General features: G+C 41.7%; 1 protein-coding gene across 1 annotated transcript in view; it reads right to left on the bottom strand.

Annotated features, from left to right (window-relative positions):
- Window positions 1-13,572, bottom strand: part of AHR (aryl hydrocarbon receptor) — a 61,416-nt gene extending 47,844 nt beyond the window's left edge. The window contains 2 exon segments of the mRNA XM_035562481.2: window positions 5,704-5,891; window positions 13,411-13,572. Coding sequence (XP_035418374.1) covers window positions 5,704-5,891; window positions 13,411-13,466 — 244 coding nt within the window. The 5' untranslated portion in view covers window positions 13,467-13,572.
- Between the last annotated feature and the right edge of the window lie 3,884 nt (window positions 13,573-17,456).

Below are 17,456 nucleotides of genomic sequence, written 5' to 3'. Positions count from 1 at the left end.
CATTATTTGCACATGATTCTCCTTTTTACCCTACAAACATATTGATAGGGTAAGCTTTTCCTTTCTGATAAGAAAAGAATTTGCAGTTTTATATGTTCCGTATGAGGTATATTAAATGTAAGTTGTATCAGTCCGTAGCAGTATAGGTCTGTGCAGCTGCATTACTTGCCTAGTGACACAGCACTCCTAAAAATAAAACGTTTCTGGTCAAGTTAAGAATAAGAACGAGCATGTAACAATGAAAACATACACAATTGGAGATTTAAGGTGATGTCACAGCTACATGGCTCCAATCAGCATTTGTGAGGATCAGAATTTAGGACTTCAAAGCCTAAATCCCTACTTATGTTCTGTTATGTAAAATACAGGCTAAAATAGCCTGTAGCAGACAAGCCACAAATGCTTAGTCTAACTCTGGGCTGGGAAGGGGAGGGGTGAATAAAAAAAAAACAAGTATGGCAGCACAGATTAGGAAATAACTTGAATGGTACGACAGGCTGATACTTCAATACCAAGGTACACATTCTGTAATGACTCTGGATGGGGTGGGGGAGAAAACAGTACGAGAGGAAATAAAATAATTTTTTCCCTTTTTCCTCCAAACCTCCAACAGAATGTAAAACAACTCATTCAAAAATTTAAATATGAATTGATACCTATGGTAGAAATACAGAATGCAGAAAAAACATCTGATTAGACAGAGAACTGTGTAACTTCTAAGGCCAGAAACCAAGCAAACTGGAATCTAAATAATATTTTAACAGAAGGATGCAACTGCTAGAAGCAAGACGTGGTGGATTCTCCATTTAACTTTGTCACGTCAAAATCAGATGGCACTCCACCAAAACCACACTCAAACAGTCTCTCTCAAACTATGGGGTGTTTTTCCACCTTGGGAGTACAAAAACGCCTCATAATGCAATGATGAATTAAGTAAGAGGAGTCAAACCCATAAGAAGCTGCTGGCATTGACATAAACACTTGCAAGCAGTAACTGCAGCCTGACTGCACCACTCTGTCCTGGAGGGCTTTAGCTTCTCCTGGCTTGGGAGGCAAGTGTCTAAGTGTAGAGCAGGAAGAGCAGGGAAAGAGGGCAAACACGAAAAGGAAGTTGCCCATTTGAAAACACATGAGGAAAGCTGCTTTAGACAAACAAGCCAGGTAAATACAATCACCTGAAATAAAAGTGAGCCAGGCTGTATTAGCCTGGCCTTAGAAGGCTGAGCTTTAATCAGTTGTTTTGTAAATAGGTTTCTGTTTCACAGCAAAATTTAAAACTTTGCTAAAAATAACTAACACATTATTTGTATCTGCTAGATTGTACATATATTGTAACCATTCTTAATGAGACGGAATAAACATACTGTCTCCCGTTTTACCTGTCTTTACCATCTGTACTGTACGTCTTATCCTAAGCTGCACTCCTCAGAGCAGAAACCTCATGCAGTCTGTTCTCTCGAACATGCAGTACAATAGAACAGCAGGCATCACAAGAAAAACACATTATATCAAAGAATATATTTTACGTGATGACAACGGATGCATTGCAAATTTAAGCTATGTTATGCCAAAGAATGCGTGTTAATTATATTACAAAGTAAAATTAGGCAATGCAAACTTACTGGAAAAAATTCTTAATTATTCTGTTATTGCTGTGCTTGCCAGAATCACTTGCATACAACATAAGAAACCAATTCTGAATAATTTTGAACAGAAACTTTCTTCTGTAATTGCAGAACTGTCCAATAAGCAAGAGAAAAAAAATACATACTTTAAACCACAGGCATTCTTAGCAAAATGGATAAAAGAATAATTAATAAGCAACACATTCAATTTTGTTTCTAATGTATTGATACACATACACAGCACAGCGACTTCATTTCAGTTTCTGCAAACCTCTCCTTAATTCTAAGTGTACCTTAGAAAAAAACCATGCCTGGACATGTTAAAAAAAGTTATCATACTAATTCTGTTTTTATTCCCATTTACCCCTTTAATCTAACTGCTTCACCAAAACCCTGAGAAGACTCATTATAAGTGTTCTTTCTTGCTGTGGTATTTAAATAGTTGTCAATTTGTCACATAAGGACCAGAGCTGGAGGCAAAAGGGCTTTTTCATTTTAGCATGCACAGGGAACACAGGCTATGCCTAAATGACTGTCCAGTTGTGCTCCAGATGCTGAACTCACACTAACCTGCATCCACACAAAGAACTGTTGTCCCATACCCTACTTCTATACACTTTTCACCGCTGAATGCACACATGTATTGGCACTTCACATCAAAACAGAGTGAAATAATACAAGGAGAACATACCAAGTCATTCTTTACTGTCAGCAGACACCTGCCTGATTTATCCCAGTCTCTCAAAAATAACAAGCTTGCCTTAAGCCACTTTCAGAAAGTATCTTACACACACAAACCAAATACTCCAGCAGTGATTTAAACTCACCTGCTTGACTTTGAGGTCTGCTGATCTACGTCAGTACATGCAGGTATCAGCACACAGCTGAAAAGCAACACTACCTCAAATAATTTCTTAGCTTTGACTGACCACGCAAGAACTTTGGCTTCATAACAAAGCAGACTCAAGAGACATCATTTTAAGCCACTACTGAAACGTTCTTTCTTGACTACAGAACTTCACGTTCCAATTCTAGCATATACAAGAACATGCCAGAGTGCCTGACGTGGATATGGAAAGCCTTCTGCCACCATGCTGACTTGAGTAACCTGACCACACAGACAGCTACGGCATCATTGACTCGCGTAGCTGAAGGGCAGCCATACAGGATTGCTTAACAGCAGCCACTGGGGAACTTCAACAACAAACTACAACAATCAAAAGCAAGTGCTCAACACAATATAATCAGTTACCGACTGAGAAAAGGAAGATGTTTAAAGGTTATGGAAAAGAAAAAGACGTACAACAATTTCCTAGAATCTGGTGTGTGTTAAGTGTGTTAAAACCTACTGCATTTCTAACTTGACACTATGGAAAAACTCATCTGTCTTTAACTCCAGGGAAAATTCAGTACCATCTTAATGATTTGGGAGGGAAGATTTTTTTTTTTAATACTTAGCTTTTAAAGCAGCAACTAGACATCTAAGTGAGGAACATTTATTTAAATGGACACAACTTCTTGAGATGTCTTTCATAAAACAGTTCTTCCCCGCCCCTCCCAGACTTCCGCCTTCAGAAAACAGACATCCACTCTGGATTATTTAAACTTGGAAAAATGCAAGTGTTTTCTTTGAAAAAATATCTATTGTTACAGCAAAAACTTGGGTTTCCTTTCAAGCAAGATCATATGATTACGCGTTTATATTTTACTTTCCGCAGGAATTTACACACCCCCCATTTGCATCCTGTTATTCATTTAGCGTTTCCCTTTACTTCAGCATGCTGTGTTAATAACATGGACCTGCTGGCTCAGGCCAGGCACTCAAGGTGACAATCGATGATCACTCTTGCGTTTATCAGATTAGTTCTACAGGGCTTTCCTCATTATTTAACTACAGAAAACATTCCTTCAAAAATCAGTTCCGTGAGAAGCACTGTATGGGCAGATCATGAAACCAACTAACCTAGGGTGGTGGGGTTCTTTATTTCTGTTGCTGTTGGTATTTATTCGCTAATTAGGTACTTTAAAGCACTTATTTCTCCTTTGGAGGGTCAGTTTCAACTGAAATAGATTTCATGTTATTTAAGTACATTAAAATAGTAAAAATTATTTTCCTCTTTGCAATACTGGATCTATCATAGTCTTAGATTGCGTTATCTTGTTTATCTTTAATCACCTACATTAGCTCTTAAACACTTGATAAAAACACTTAACACTTAAACACTTAAACACTTGATAAAAAATATCAATTGATAAACTTAAACACTTGATAAAAAATATCAATTCAGATTGATATTGATTACTAACCTGATTTGTTGTCCTACCTCTAAAGAAATAGCAAGAAGCCTCTTTCCAGAAACAAAAAAGACCAGATAGCTTCTATGAAGGTAAATGTTACTCGTGCTTTATCTTAAATAATTTGATGTTATTTTGACTTTTTGAACAATGTATCTTTTCACATATACCAGGATATTTTTTTTTATAGAAATTAAAGGAAAAATATTCTGTTGTAATGTACCCAGTATATACACTCACTCATTGTTTGAAAAATACTTTACAATTCCTATCAGGCAAATTAAAACTCTGCTACTTAATTCATTATGACACAATAACCAGTATTCCACAGCTCTGGTCCAGTATTATAGCCATAGTAGCTGCATGTATCTGTATGATGTGGATACCATTGGAACAGTACGTTGTTACTGAGTTGCAACACAGTTTCAGTGTGCTTCAACAGTATTTAAACTGCATCTTGAGATGGATATAGAACTTCCCTGCTGCTGAATGGCTGAAAGCTACCTTTGTGTTCAAATTAGAAACAAGCAACTGATGTAAATTTTGGTGTGGAGTGATTACAGGCTTTTCCATCCTCTTTTACGTCACAAAACTGGGTAAAGCCATGATTTTTTTCCTATACAGAAATAATAGCACTAACCCCTTTATTCCAAAACCTTCAAGTGCAAGTTGTCAGAACAAAATAAAAGAAATCAAGCACTTCCACTGCATAAGAAATAGAGATCAGTCCATATGAACTGAAACACTAAATTGTTAGCTGGTAAGGACAGAGGTTATTTTCGTGTCCAAACAACTCTGTCAAAAAAAAAAAAAAAAAGACTGATCAGCTGCAGATGCTGAGGAATGTAATTCTATCTTCGGTATAGTGTCATAAAACTTCTGATTGATTTAAAAAAAAAAAAAGTACAATTTTATTTAAATACCAGCTCTTTGCTTTATTCCAGCAATGTAAAGGACCAGACAATTTCTGCCTTTGAAGAGACTGGTATGCAGCCAACCACCACATTTCACCCTACAGAACAACTCAGGTAATGAAGGAGAAGGGTCGAACTCCTTTGCTACCCTGACACAGTACGGGAGGACACGTGCTGCTGGCCTAATTACTACTCTGAGCACTGCTGTGTTACCTTCTCCCAGGCTGGGGTCAGCGAATACCTGCCCACACAATTGGAGAACCTCAGCTGTCATCTTAATGCCTCATACGCTGCTTTAATCAGGGCTTGAAGACAGGAAAGACGTTGCCTCTATTTCTTTAGAGGTCACCTTCATGATAAACTATAGGAAGGAGTACTAACAGTTACCCTATATAAGTCTTTTAACCTATATGAAGTCCTAACCTATTTAAAGTCTTAAACCCTATATGAAGTCTTTTCCATGCATCATTAAGCAAAGCATACAGCTGACGGGAACTCATACGACATGTATTGAACTGTAATAGCTTTAGGAAGGCTATTTTCAGAGGAGAAAAAAATAAATCTCATCTCTTCTCCTCTTTGAAAGTCTAAGAAAAAGGACTGGAAGACTCATAAAGGGTGATATTATTTCCAAATGCAAAGCTTTGAAAGACTGGTGATTTAAGTGAAATATAGGTAGTTACATTTGGTTTTCAAGAAACTGGAAAGCTTACTTTATACAGTTACATTGTACATATCCATGCAACTGGATGTTCCATTAAAATACAGATAAATTTAACAAGTTTAAGTACTTAAACAGCTGAAATCAGCCTACAGTATGAACAGAATTTTACAAGCAGGCCAAAAACAAATAAATTCCCAATCCTTACCGTCAAAAAAACTTTTGGCTCTCAGGTAACTGACGCTAAGCCTAAGCACAGACAACTTATCCAATTTGGCGATAACATCTTGAGGGAAAGGCAGAAGGCTAGCCAAGCGATCCAGCTCCGCATTCAGACGATCCCTGTGTCTCTTGGATGGATTGGACTTGACTCCTTCAGCTGGGGATGGCTTTACTCTGTGGCAAAGAAACAAACAAAATATAAACAAAAGTTCCTTCCCAAAATGAAGGTAAGTATTTGCCAAACCTAACATTACAAATAGCCTTTTAAACTGTAACATGCAAAATGTTTTTCCCAAGTGACTTCTGTTTCCCACGGAAAAAAAATAGAATTAATCTAAGATCATTTAATTCCCCCTCAATACACCCACTATTAAATGAAGCAGTAAGAGCTGCGATGGCTATCTGACCACGTAATGAACATTTGAAACCATAAGAGATTTAGCATTTATTAAAACCCTCCTATGGTTTCACTTAAATGTCACTTCAGTTCTTCCAAATATTTGTATTAAGAATAATTCAGTTAATATTTATTAATATTTGTGCACAAATTATTGACAGTCCACTTTTAACTCGAATTACAGTTTTTCCACAGGTGTCCTTCATTCTTCATCAATGTTTGGAACAGGTTATTGTCAAGTGAACACAACAGAAGGCTTAGGAACTTGCTAGACAACAAGGCATTCAAAACTGCACAAGAAAAGAGATACAGCTCAGTCAGCAAGTAAAATCTCTCTCGCTCACACTATTGAACTTGTCCTGTAAATCAACTCTTAGCTGATGGCATTCCACTTGAGTATGGCATGACAAAGGCATACCTTTGTAGCTCACACGGTACAATGTAAAAAGCTTTCTGTTATGAAGTAGATAATAAACTTTTTGTAAACCTGCTGTTTTCTATTCATATTTGCCCTGAGCTCCAACTCCAGATACCTGAATATGAATACTCATACCTTTTCATACATGCAGTAGTCTAAAAACAGATTTACACCCCCTCCTCACTTGAATTATATTTAGCCATTCCAAGCCAACACTAAAACCAATTAACTTATCTGTGCGAGCCATAATACATTTTAGAACATTTATCACAGTTTCCTAACTAAAAAGTGATTAATTCTCACTTTTCCCACATCGCAGTTGTATTTGAGAGCTGCAGCCATTACTGATTTCTTACAATTTGGCTGCTTTCATAGGGATGTTGGCTCTGCAAGGTGTATCGTTTGTGAAAATAATGATCATAAAGACTTCAGCAGTTAAATTCTTCAGTATTTTGTTTAGTCTGCTTCCAAGTTTTGTCTCTAAATCACTTTTAAGATGAGAAACTGCAAAAACTCCAACAGTTATTTTTGCCACTGCTGAAAGTGAACCATACTGAAAAACAATCTCATCTTGTGCTTCCAGTCAAAAAGGTAGTGATAGAGTGGACATTCATTTTCTTAGCTTGTTGTTTTTCTTTCTCCCCCTCCTTTTTTGTTTCAATTACACGTGTTGGTTTAAATTCAAACCATTCTCTTTACAGGCATCGTTTATTTTTGAAACTTGTCAAAAACTTGCACTTACACCCAGCTTCGTGACCACTGGCTCTGCAGCTGCCCTTCTGTACATTAAAGAGGGGCATGCTTTTTACGTAGAGCCTGGTAACTTGAAGGTGCCATAATATAAAATGTTAGCGAACGGATAAAATACATTAGCAGCAACCACTTACTCCTTAAGTTAACCTTGCGACAGACTAAGCACTGCCTAGGACACAGTTCTAGCACAGCTCTATACTACAAACATTGGAAAAGTGGGAAAAGAGATGAATCAAGAGGGTGAATGAAAATTATTCTTCTTAAAATAAAATACTATCTTAAAATAATTTAGTAAAGCTTTCTTCACATTCTCTTATTCTGGCAGGATATTCACTTGTACAAGATTAACACAACTTAAATATAACCCTAACAAAATAAGGTTCAATAACACCAAACATCACCAGCAACATTCAAAGTTGCTTCATAAATATTTTTGTATATTAAACAGCCATAAATAAAAGCACAGAATAATAAATACCAAACCTTTAGCAGATAACAGCTGCATAACAACCAGTGAAGAGCTCACTACTATCAAATCAAACGCGCTTCTAAAAAGCAAAGGTCCCCATGAGAACAGTTCACCATATGCCATCTTTTCCCAAAAAAAAAAAAAGCACTAAATGCTACCTTCCTATTTTCACAACTGTCCTCCTGCCTTGCTTAAAACTTCTATAAGCAGTTTGGCAAGTTATGTTGAAACTATATGCAACTGTGCAGTTACCTTATCAAATTGCTCGTTGGATCTAATTGTTTTTGCTTTACTTTCAAGTAATTTTTCTTTCTCACTTCTAAGTAGTCCAAAGCATAAGGATTTCCTAAACATAGTATTCATTTCTGAATACCAGGTTAGCAGTACTTGCAATATAAATCTTACCATCTCCTCTCCTTCCAAAGGAAACACTGATTTTCCTTACATTTATTCTCTATGACCCAACTAAAATCCATGATATAAACAGAACAACTATCTTCAGTGACAAAAGAAATTAGGGCGTAAATGAAGGGTGAATAAGTAGTGACTTGAGCCATTTTCCATTCACTTACGTAAACCCTTGATGCTAAGGGCAGCCCTAGCAGCATTGCAGAAAGTTATCTTCAAGTAAAATGGAATGCTACGTCAAGATTAAATCCATGCATACTTTATTCATAAAGGAAAAAAAAAAAAAGACTAAAGAAGGGAACAGATTTTAAGCTGACCTTTTGGTTCTTGATCTTTTACCTTACTTACAGGAAGTTTGAATTCTGTAATCAATCAAAGGCCAGAGGTCTCTGTGCACTCAGTATCTCTTAACTGAACTAAGTCCTTATCACCCAACAGCTGCAAAACATGCAAGGACAGCTAATTCTAGTTTTAACGTTAGAAGAGATTTGCCATCATAACATTAGTTGACTACTATTTTCAGAGGTCTGTTACAAACAACTTAAACAGAAGTTTTAATTACACATGTTTACCATGTGTGCACTCACAGACATTAATAACACTACGTTATTAAAAAGTGCATGAGTATCTGAGTCTTCTTATTAAGAGGCCAAAATAAATCTCAGTATTTACATGCTAAGTTGTATTTTTAAAGAGAAATTGATGCAGTTCTTTTCTTTGAGAAAATGAAAACTACACACATTTATTTTGTTCAACAACCAATTCTTTAAAATAAACAAACAAACACACAAGCACTGAAAAGCATGATACCTTATTCACAAGACCAAAGTGTGAAATGAACTCAGGAAATAAAATGATGTGCAAAAATAGCATTAAAGAAACAGAAAATTATGTTTAAAAACTAATTAAGAAGTTCATCAGAATGGCTTTATCACTTAGAAAAAACAGCATGAAAGAGAATATGCATGTCATCTAACTGACGGATTTAATCTTTTCAGCTGTGTGTATTTTTCATCTCATCTTCAAGATTTCATGAAATAACATTCTTCTGTATGTTATTCAACTAACTGCAGCTCAGGTATATGAAACACATCAGTTACCACTAAGCATGTGCTACATAGGTGACATCTCCCCAAATTCTCTGTTTACTTTAAAAACTGAAAAAGACTCCTATGCATGTACGCTCATTTCCCACTCCGAATTTACCATTAATGAACGTTCAGGTGATGATTCCTTTGGAAGCAACAGACACAAGACAAACTACCTCTTTGATCAAGAGCTGTTGTTAATCTATCCTGAAGGGGCAAGATACACTTTCCAATGGTTCCTTCAGCAGGCAATGAAGCCAACAAAGGTTTCGGCAGCTGAAGGGATAAGGTTGTTTTTACAAAAAAACAAAACAAAACAAACACTCCAACCAGTGGTGTGCTGCTCATTGGATGCTGTACTGTTTGTCCTGCAGGACCAAACAGTCTCAGTTTGCTCAGGTTGTCTTGGTGTTGGAACGACCCTGGCAGAGCGATGGAGACAGCCGAACACCAGCCAGGAGTGAAAGCTTCTTGCTCAGTTCTAACATACTGCAATACTGTTTCAGATCACAAGCCAAGCCTATTCAGAAAGAGAAAAAAAAGCATGCTCTTCACTGCTGGCCATAGTATCTATGTTTGACTACATTCATTTGTGGCAGATTTTCTTTCCAAAAAGTATACTTTTGCAAGAAGCATTGCCAAAAGAAAAAAAAAAAAACACAACAAAAACAAACAAAGAAACCACCACCACCAAAAAATCAAAGAACAAAACCCACACCAACCAAACCTTAGAAACAGTCACTTTCAAGTAGCAGTCTACATGTAACATACAGGTACACCAAGACTGGCAGGGTTATCATTTCTAAGTTTATTCTACTTATGACAAACAGCTTTAATGTCTCCCTTTCAAATGAAAGGTGTAAACTGTTGTATGTATGATACTGCTTTAAACAAAGCAATCTTTTAATGATGATTTTTCTTTACTGACGAAGTTGCATTTTGAAGGCTTGTTCTGGCGCTTCTTGTTTGTTTGTCTTGAAAGAAAACATAAACAGTCATGTTTTCTTTCTTTTTTTTTTTTTTTAAATTAAAAGTATCTCTGCACTGCTTTCAGACATTATTATGTCTTAATTTGTAGTCTTAATTAAGGATCAACCAGTCAAACATTTTTCTCTGGAATATTTAGTATCATGAATACTTTTAAACTAATTCAGAACAAAAGCGTATCATTTCTTATTTAGTCTGCTTTTTCAAGAAACACGCTGTTACACTTTTCGTGTCTGCACAGTATGAAACATTTAGATCCCCCCACCCCATTCCTTGTCTACTACATTCACTCAGTTATGAAAAACAATTCCTATCCAAATACTAAAAAAAAAAAAAAAAAAAAAAAAAAAAAAAAAAAAACACGCACAGGACAAATCACAGTTAGATAAAGGGGGAAAAATATAGAAATAGAAGAACTGCAAGGTGGAGCGATAGTAATAGATCCTAACATTATCTGAAAGACGTTATATCTCCAGTAAACCCCACCTCAATAAAACTTTGCATTTTATCCTCCTAGCACGTAAAGTCAGCGGTTCAGCTACCAATCGCTTGAGAAAAAGAACGCAAAGCCTTCAAAAATAAGCAAAGAAAGAAGGAAAAAGCAGGGGCCATGCCCTGCTCGCCAAGCCCCCGGGCACGCAGCACCGCCACGGGCTGCGGCCACCAGGGGGACCCGCCCGGCTCCGACGGGAGGAACCCGGCGGAGGGCTCCGAGGCTCCCAGCGAGTGATTTCTGCAGCGCATTACATTTTACTGGAATGCAGATTGTTTACTAGGCGCTTTTTTTTTTTTTTCCTTTCTTCAGATGACAAGATAACAAGATGAAGTGCAGGAGCAGTTACCATTGTTGCTTTTCTTTTCCAGCCGCAGTACTGTAGCTCCCTGCTGAATCCGAAAAGCGCTTTTCAACGCTTGGCACTGTCGGGCAGCTCCCTGCCAGGTTCAGTCCTTTACACGGCACATAAAGACAGGGTGGTTGCAGGGGAAGCTTCCCAAATCGGTTTTGAGTTATCATCATAACTTTAATGAGTTACCTGCACCTGGAGCAAGACATATTTCTTCTTCATTTTTTCCCTATGTACAGTAAGGCACTGTATGAATACCTTCTTCCAATTCTGTAAACTAGCTGCCTAGTGTTGCAGGTTAACAATTATCAGGATCCTTTCAAAGGTATATATATAGCAAATGAAACATTTAAAGAACTATCTACTGAAGCAATCTTTATAAAAGGTACTACTCCCAGCAATACATCACTTCTTTAATTTTGCAACTTTTTTGGAACAACTCTGAGCGCTGCTGGGGACGTGAAATATCAAGTTCAAAGAAACTTGGATCATGGCAGCATCAAACCATAGCGCAAGGAAACAGCGTTGGGACAATTCTCCCCTCCTTCCCCCCAGTCAGTTGCAAAAGCTTACAGCCTCTCGCTGTGTTTTTTGGCCCAAAGGTACGTTCTGTAATAGGTGACATGAGAAATCAGAGCTCTCTGACCCACCAGCAGCGATCCGTAAGGTTGGTCTAACAGCACAAGGAACCAAAAAGCATAGCCGTTAGGGGAAGAAAAAGCGATGCATGCCAGATAAATTCATCTTGCGTACAAATAATTTCTGGTATCCCAAACAAGGTAGGTTAATAGTCATGCCTCCTCTTCTATGGTCAGGTGAGCACACAACTTTAATATCAATACCTTTACTTTAAGGGGAAACACTTACTTCTCCCTTTGTTTTTAGAGGGCAAAATTCCTCAACAGAGATATGATTCCCATTAGGAATAAAAGAAGCTTCAAGTTCAACTAATAAGACAAGCGCCGCCAAATTATGTAAAGAGAATATCTACGCAGAAAGAGATGATTTACATAGCTACTGTGGTAACACACACACACACAAAAAAAAAAAAAAAAGGAGTTTCACATCCTCTAATCCAGCCTAAGAATTTAATAGTAAGCCAGACATAAACCAATCTTACCAAAAAGGCAGCACACCTCACCCTTTCGCAATCAGAACGTAAGAATTATTTGCCTTCAGCAACTAATAGTTGACAAACACCACCAATGCCTTTTTACTTCTTCATGAAAAAGCAACACTAATTTCGCTCTTGAAATCCAGATCTATAGAGCAAGTCTAATTCAGCACCTCTGTTTGGAAATGAGTGATCAAAAGAAAAAAAAGCAAACACTGCTGTTCACATTATGACTGTACCTTCCAGCAAGGGCTTTTAAAAAAGCCATGTTTAGACTTCTTGTGCTAATTTGTAGACCGAGAATCTGGATATGTGTACGTATTCACTCTAACAGCTCCAACCGTAAAGACACAAGCACCCCAGTTAATTCCCCTCCCCCGAGACAGTTGTCTGCTCTAAGTCTAAAACCATACCATTTACATGAGAATTTCATTAAACATTTGTCCTTCTGTAACGCTTTTGGAGTTTCGGCAATTACCTTCCACAGGAGCACTCCTCCAAAATACAGAGGGCATTTTTTGAGCTTTGTATCACGGTTATCTTCGCTGCAGCCCAGTAGTTCAGCTTTACTACTTTTTACGACCTATAGGTACTCGACTTCCAGTCGAAAGTGCAAGTTCAACATCTCCTGTGTCCTGCACATCGCCGGCCAGCCGCTCAGCGCAGCGCCCGGCGCCCGGTCCTGCGGCAGGTGCACAACGTGCCACTGCCCAGGTAGCGAGCCGTCCCTCCCTTTATTTTATTTAAAAATAAAAACCGCGGCCAGACTTCTTTTTTCTGGTCTCTTTCGACCTTAAAAGAGACCCGCAGGGTGCCGGCGGCGGGCTGTGACCGCTGCGGTGCGGCGGCGAGGCCGGGCCAGAGCCGGGAAGGGGCCGAGCGCCCGGCGCTGTCACCTCAGGTGCCTCCCGAGCCGGGGCGGCCGCGCTCCCTGCTGCCGCCTCCGCCTGCCTGGTGGCGGGGGACGCTCGCTTCTTTAATTATTATTAATCAAGCGAAATGAAACAAGATCACCGGCCCCAGGACACGACGTGGGGCGGGCACGGCTCGGTACAGCAGCCACCTTCCCTCTCCTTCCCCGGGCCGAGGGGCGAGGGCAGGGCCGCGCAGCCGGCGGGCAGCCCCCCGCCGCGGTGCCCCGGCGGGACGAGGCAGGGAAGCCGCTTCCCCGTCCCCCCCGTCCCCTTCTTCCCAGCCCGCCGAGAGCCGCTTACATTTTCTGCACAGGTTTCCGCCGCTTGCGACTGGCGTAGGTGACATTGGCGTTCATCCTGCCGCCGCTCCAGGGCCGCCGCCCTCCTGCCCGCCTCGCTCCGGCTGCCGGGAGGGGGCGAGCCCCAGCGGCGCCGCAGCCCCGGCCTCGCCCGCGGGCCCCGGCCCTGCCGCCCAGCCCGCAGCGCGCTCGGCTTCCCCGGCGCGGCGAGCTCGGGAGGCGGAGGCGCCACGGGGCGGGGATCCCAGGTGATCGGCGGCGACGGCGGCGACACCCACTGGCCGCCCCCGCGGGGCACAGGTGTGGGGGCGGCCGGGGCTTTCCAGCGCCGCGTCCCCCTCCCGCGCCGAGGCGACACCGAGCACCCGGCCGGTCCCGCGGTGTCCGCGCCCCGGCGCGGCCGCCGTCTGCTGGCCGAGCGCCTGTCAGTGTGCGCGGCGCCGGGCCGGGCCGCGCCTCCCCGCCCAGCCCAGCCCAGCCCAGCCCGGCCCGGCCCGGCCCGGCCCCGCGCCCGCTCCTCCCGCACGGCGCTGCCGGGTCCCGGTCCCGCCCCGCCCGGCTGACAGCGCCACCGCCCCCTCGCCCCCCGGGGGAGGCCCCTCGCGGCGGCCGCGCTGAGGGAGGAGGGGGCGGCCGCGCCGCCATGTTGGGAAGGGCGGGCGAGGGGAGAGGAGGGCGGCCGGACGGGTCGGGGGGGGGAAGGTGGGCTGCGGGCACCGGCAACGTGAAAATAAAATAATAAATGAAATAAAGTCACGGTTGCGAAAGGAAGCCGAGCCCGCCTCGGTTGCAAGGTGAGGCTTGTGTCGGTCACCTGCCCGCATCGAGGCCTGCAGCCTCCTCAGCTTCCCGCTTCCCCGAGGCTGAAAAAAACTGTCCAGGCCGCAGGTCACCCAGTAAACAAGCCAAAAATAAGGCGCTACCACCAAAACGAGGGGCTGGGAGGGAGCCCCAGGTAGGAGTGCTCGTGGGTGGACAAATGGAAATGCGCAGGGCTCCACCGCAGACAAGGACAAGAGGACGCTTGGGGAAAGTCACTTGGGGCAACGCTGCAACTTCCTAAGCACCAGAAGGACCGAAGGGGGTTATTAGCCCAGGATGTGGTTAATATCTCATTAGGGGGTAAATCCGTGAGTTATTATGCTGACATTTTAAACTAAACACTTATTTTAAAGGAAAGCAGCAGCATCACAAAAAGTAAAAGGTGCTGCCAAACTGCTGACAAATAAAACCGTTTAAGAAGCCTCCTAATGCATTTGTGACCCGCCAGTGCTTCGCCTTCCTGTATTCTTCCTCTGTTTCCTCTCACAAGAGCAGAGCTCTTCACCCAGAATAAAGACAATAAATTTTGTCTCTGCACTAAACTTGGGAGACGGGGAGTCGCCCTGTGTAAACACAGGCTATACACAACTGTGACTGCGACAAGAGCCTGGCTGACCCATGTTGAGAATGAGGAAGAGCTCCCTTCTGCTCCCATTGAAGCCCCCAAAACTCCGTCCGCTTCCCAAAGCAGATGGCTGAGTCTCGCCCAAGCGATGCAGCCACAGCCTTGGCCCCTCTGCTGCTCAAAACTCAGGCTGTTGCCTTTAGCACAGGTCCTTGCCTTTTGCCTTCTCCTGGTTCTCCCTGCCTGGCTGCGAGGAGGCTGAGGCAGTGTCCTTGGTGCTGGCTTGCATCTGCCTGCAGAAGCTGGCCAGGCTGCAGGAATTAAAACAGCAGCTAAGAGCACTTTCACATTCCCTCTCTGGCTGTTGAAACCAATACTGTGGTTATGAAAGTACTCCTGCTCCGGTATGCTGACAGAGGTTATTAGCTGTGGCCCAGGTATTACCATACGGCAGCTGCTGGGAAAATAGAGCACCGCGGTTGTGCAAACCCCAGCACAGCCAGTCTCCTGGCTCAGGGGCAGCTGCGCCGTGCCGAAATGCAGCAGCTTTGCTGAGGAGTCCCGGCTGCAGCCATGCTCTGGTCCCAGCATCCTGTGCATCCCGCGGTGGCATGGGCCTCGTCCTCAGAAGCTCACAGCGTGAATTAGACAGCATAACACACGCTTGTTTACCAGCTTAATTGCTCGAGTTTAATTGCCTGGGAAGCTATCCCAGATGCAGAGTATGCTGAAGCCACAATATTCAGATTAAATTAATTTAACTAAATCTTAAAAATGCTAGTGTGCAAGTTATTGATCAAATACTGTTTTGAAAAGTATATCTTCAGCAAACAAAAATTATTGAAATCCATTGAAAAAAATATATAACAAAGGAACTGTAAACGTCAAAAGGTCGGTGCATTGCATTTGCATTCCTGCCACATTCCTGGCCAAACACCTTGGCAGAGGATGTCAGCAATTTGCTGCTATCTGTCGCTCTGCAGTCCCTTTCCTCTTTACTGTCTTCTCTCTTCACTAGATGTTGCCAGCATCCAGACAGATAGGCAGTAATGTGTGCCATGTCCTATTTCCTTCTCTTCTCCAGACCCTTTCTTTTGATTTTAGGACTAAAACTGAAAATTAATGCCATTTACTCTCTCCAAATCCATCCATCTAGCCAAACACTCTGTTTCTTCTCGCTTAAACTTCCCAGTCCCTTTCACTACTCTTTTCACCCCTAACCTCTTCCTTCTCACTGGTTTCTTCCTCTGTCAACACAAGTGTGCTGTGATCACTCCATACACAATACAAATTGCTGCTCTGCTTTCATTCTTCTCTTTAACTACATTACCTTTGTGTTGAAAACCTACAGACATTGTTTAAAGCTCCTCTTCTTCCAATTTTTGATCATTTTCAGTCTGAGTTTCCTCACTGCAACTGAACAAAGTCTCCAGCAACTTCTTATTCTCTTAATGAAAATCCACCGAGATCTCTCTCCACTGAGAGATCCTCAAGATCTCAACGTGTTTCTTGACCTTTTGTGCTGCTTAGATACTGTCAGACACAGCCATACTTTGCAGAATCACAGCATGGTTGAGGTTGGAAGGGACCTCTGGAGCCCATCTGCTCCAGTCCCCCTGCTTGAGCAGCACCACCAAGAGCAGCTTGCCCATCACCACGTCCAGACAGCTTTTAAGGATCTCCAATGAGGGAGATTCCACTACATCTCTGGGCAACCTGTGCAAGTACTCATGCTGGTTCATCTATCAGGTCCAAATGCACTGGAGGCCACATGAAGAAGGACGTAGGCTTTAGCCGCCTCTGATAGATGTCATCTCTCAGTTAGTTCCTTTCTGGGGCCATGGGAATTTACATGGTACCAGTGGAGTTCTGTGGTTGCACTTCAACTCCCAGATTTGGAAGCAGAGAGTAAGGAAAACTTGCTGCTAGGCAGAAACTACATCTTCTGTACATCCATCCATACAGAGCAATCCTTTCACTGCCTGCAATTGGAAATCCACTCCTATGGGTCAGACACTTTTTTAACAACATATAGGACATGCCAGATGTTCAGAACACAGACAATCATAAGATGCATGGAGAATTCCTATTTGTGTCATTTAAGCCTTTACACAGTTACCTAAAAAATTAAAAAAAAAAAAAAAGGAAAAAAAAAAACACACTTAATATCAGGTTATCTACGGCTCTATGATTCTATGATTTTGCAAATCTGTCCTCTCCTGGTGTTTTTGCTGTCTCTTTGCCCAATATGTCATCTCAGTATTTTATTTTCCGATTGCTTATTTGGGTACAGTAGAGATCTTGCCTCATATTCAGTGTAAAATGGACAAAAACTATACAACTATGATTCAGCTATCTTACAGCCTCCTTTACAGCACAAGGTTGTTTTGTTTGTTTCTTTCTTTAATTACTACTCTTTTTTAGTGGTAATATTTGGTCAGATTTAACATGTTTGGTCTTGCAAATGAAAACTGTGGCTGATGTTATGTGGACAATTAAAGGGTTTTAATACCTATGCAGATCGTTTTCATGTATATAGTAGTACAACTGACCAACCTCTTATTTTATCTCTAGGCTAATACCCAGCTGGCTTACTAGGTCTAAACTAAAGATCACATTGTCCCTTAATAACTTCTCTAGAACCATCAACAGTCACTTTT

This window comes from Cygnus atratus, chromosome 2, assembly GCF_013377495.2.
Source record: "Cygnus atratus isolate AKBS03 ecotype Queensland, Australia chromosome 2, CAtr_DNAZoo_HiC_assembly, whole genome shotgun sequence".
NCBI classification, from domain to species: Eukaryota; Metazoa; Chordata; class Aves; order Anseriformes; family Anatidae; genus Cygnus; species Cygnus atratus.
Note: the sequence above shows the minus strand (reverse complement) of the source record. Positions and strands in the feature narration are given on the sequence as shown.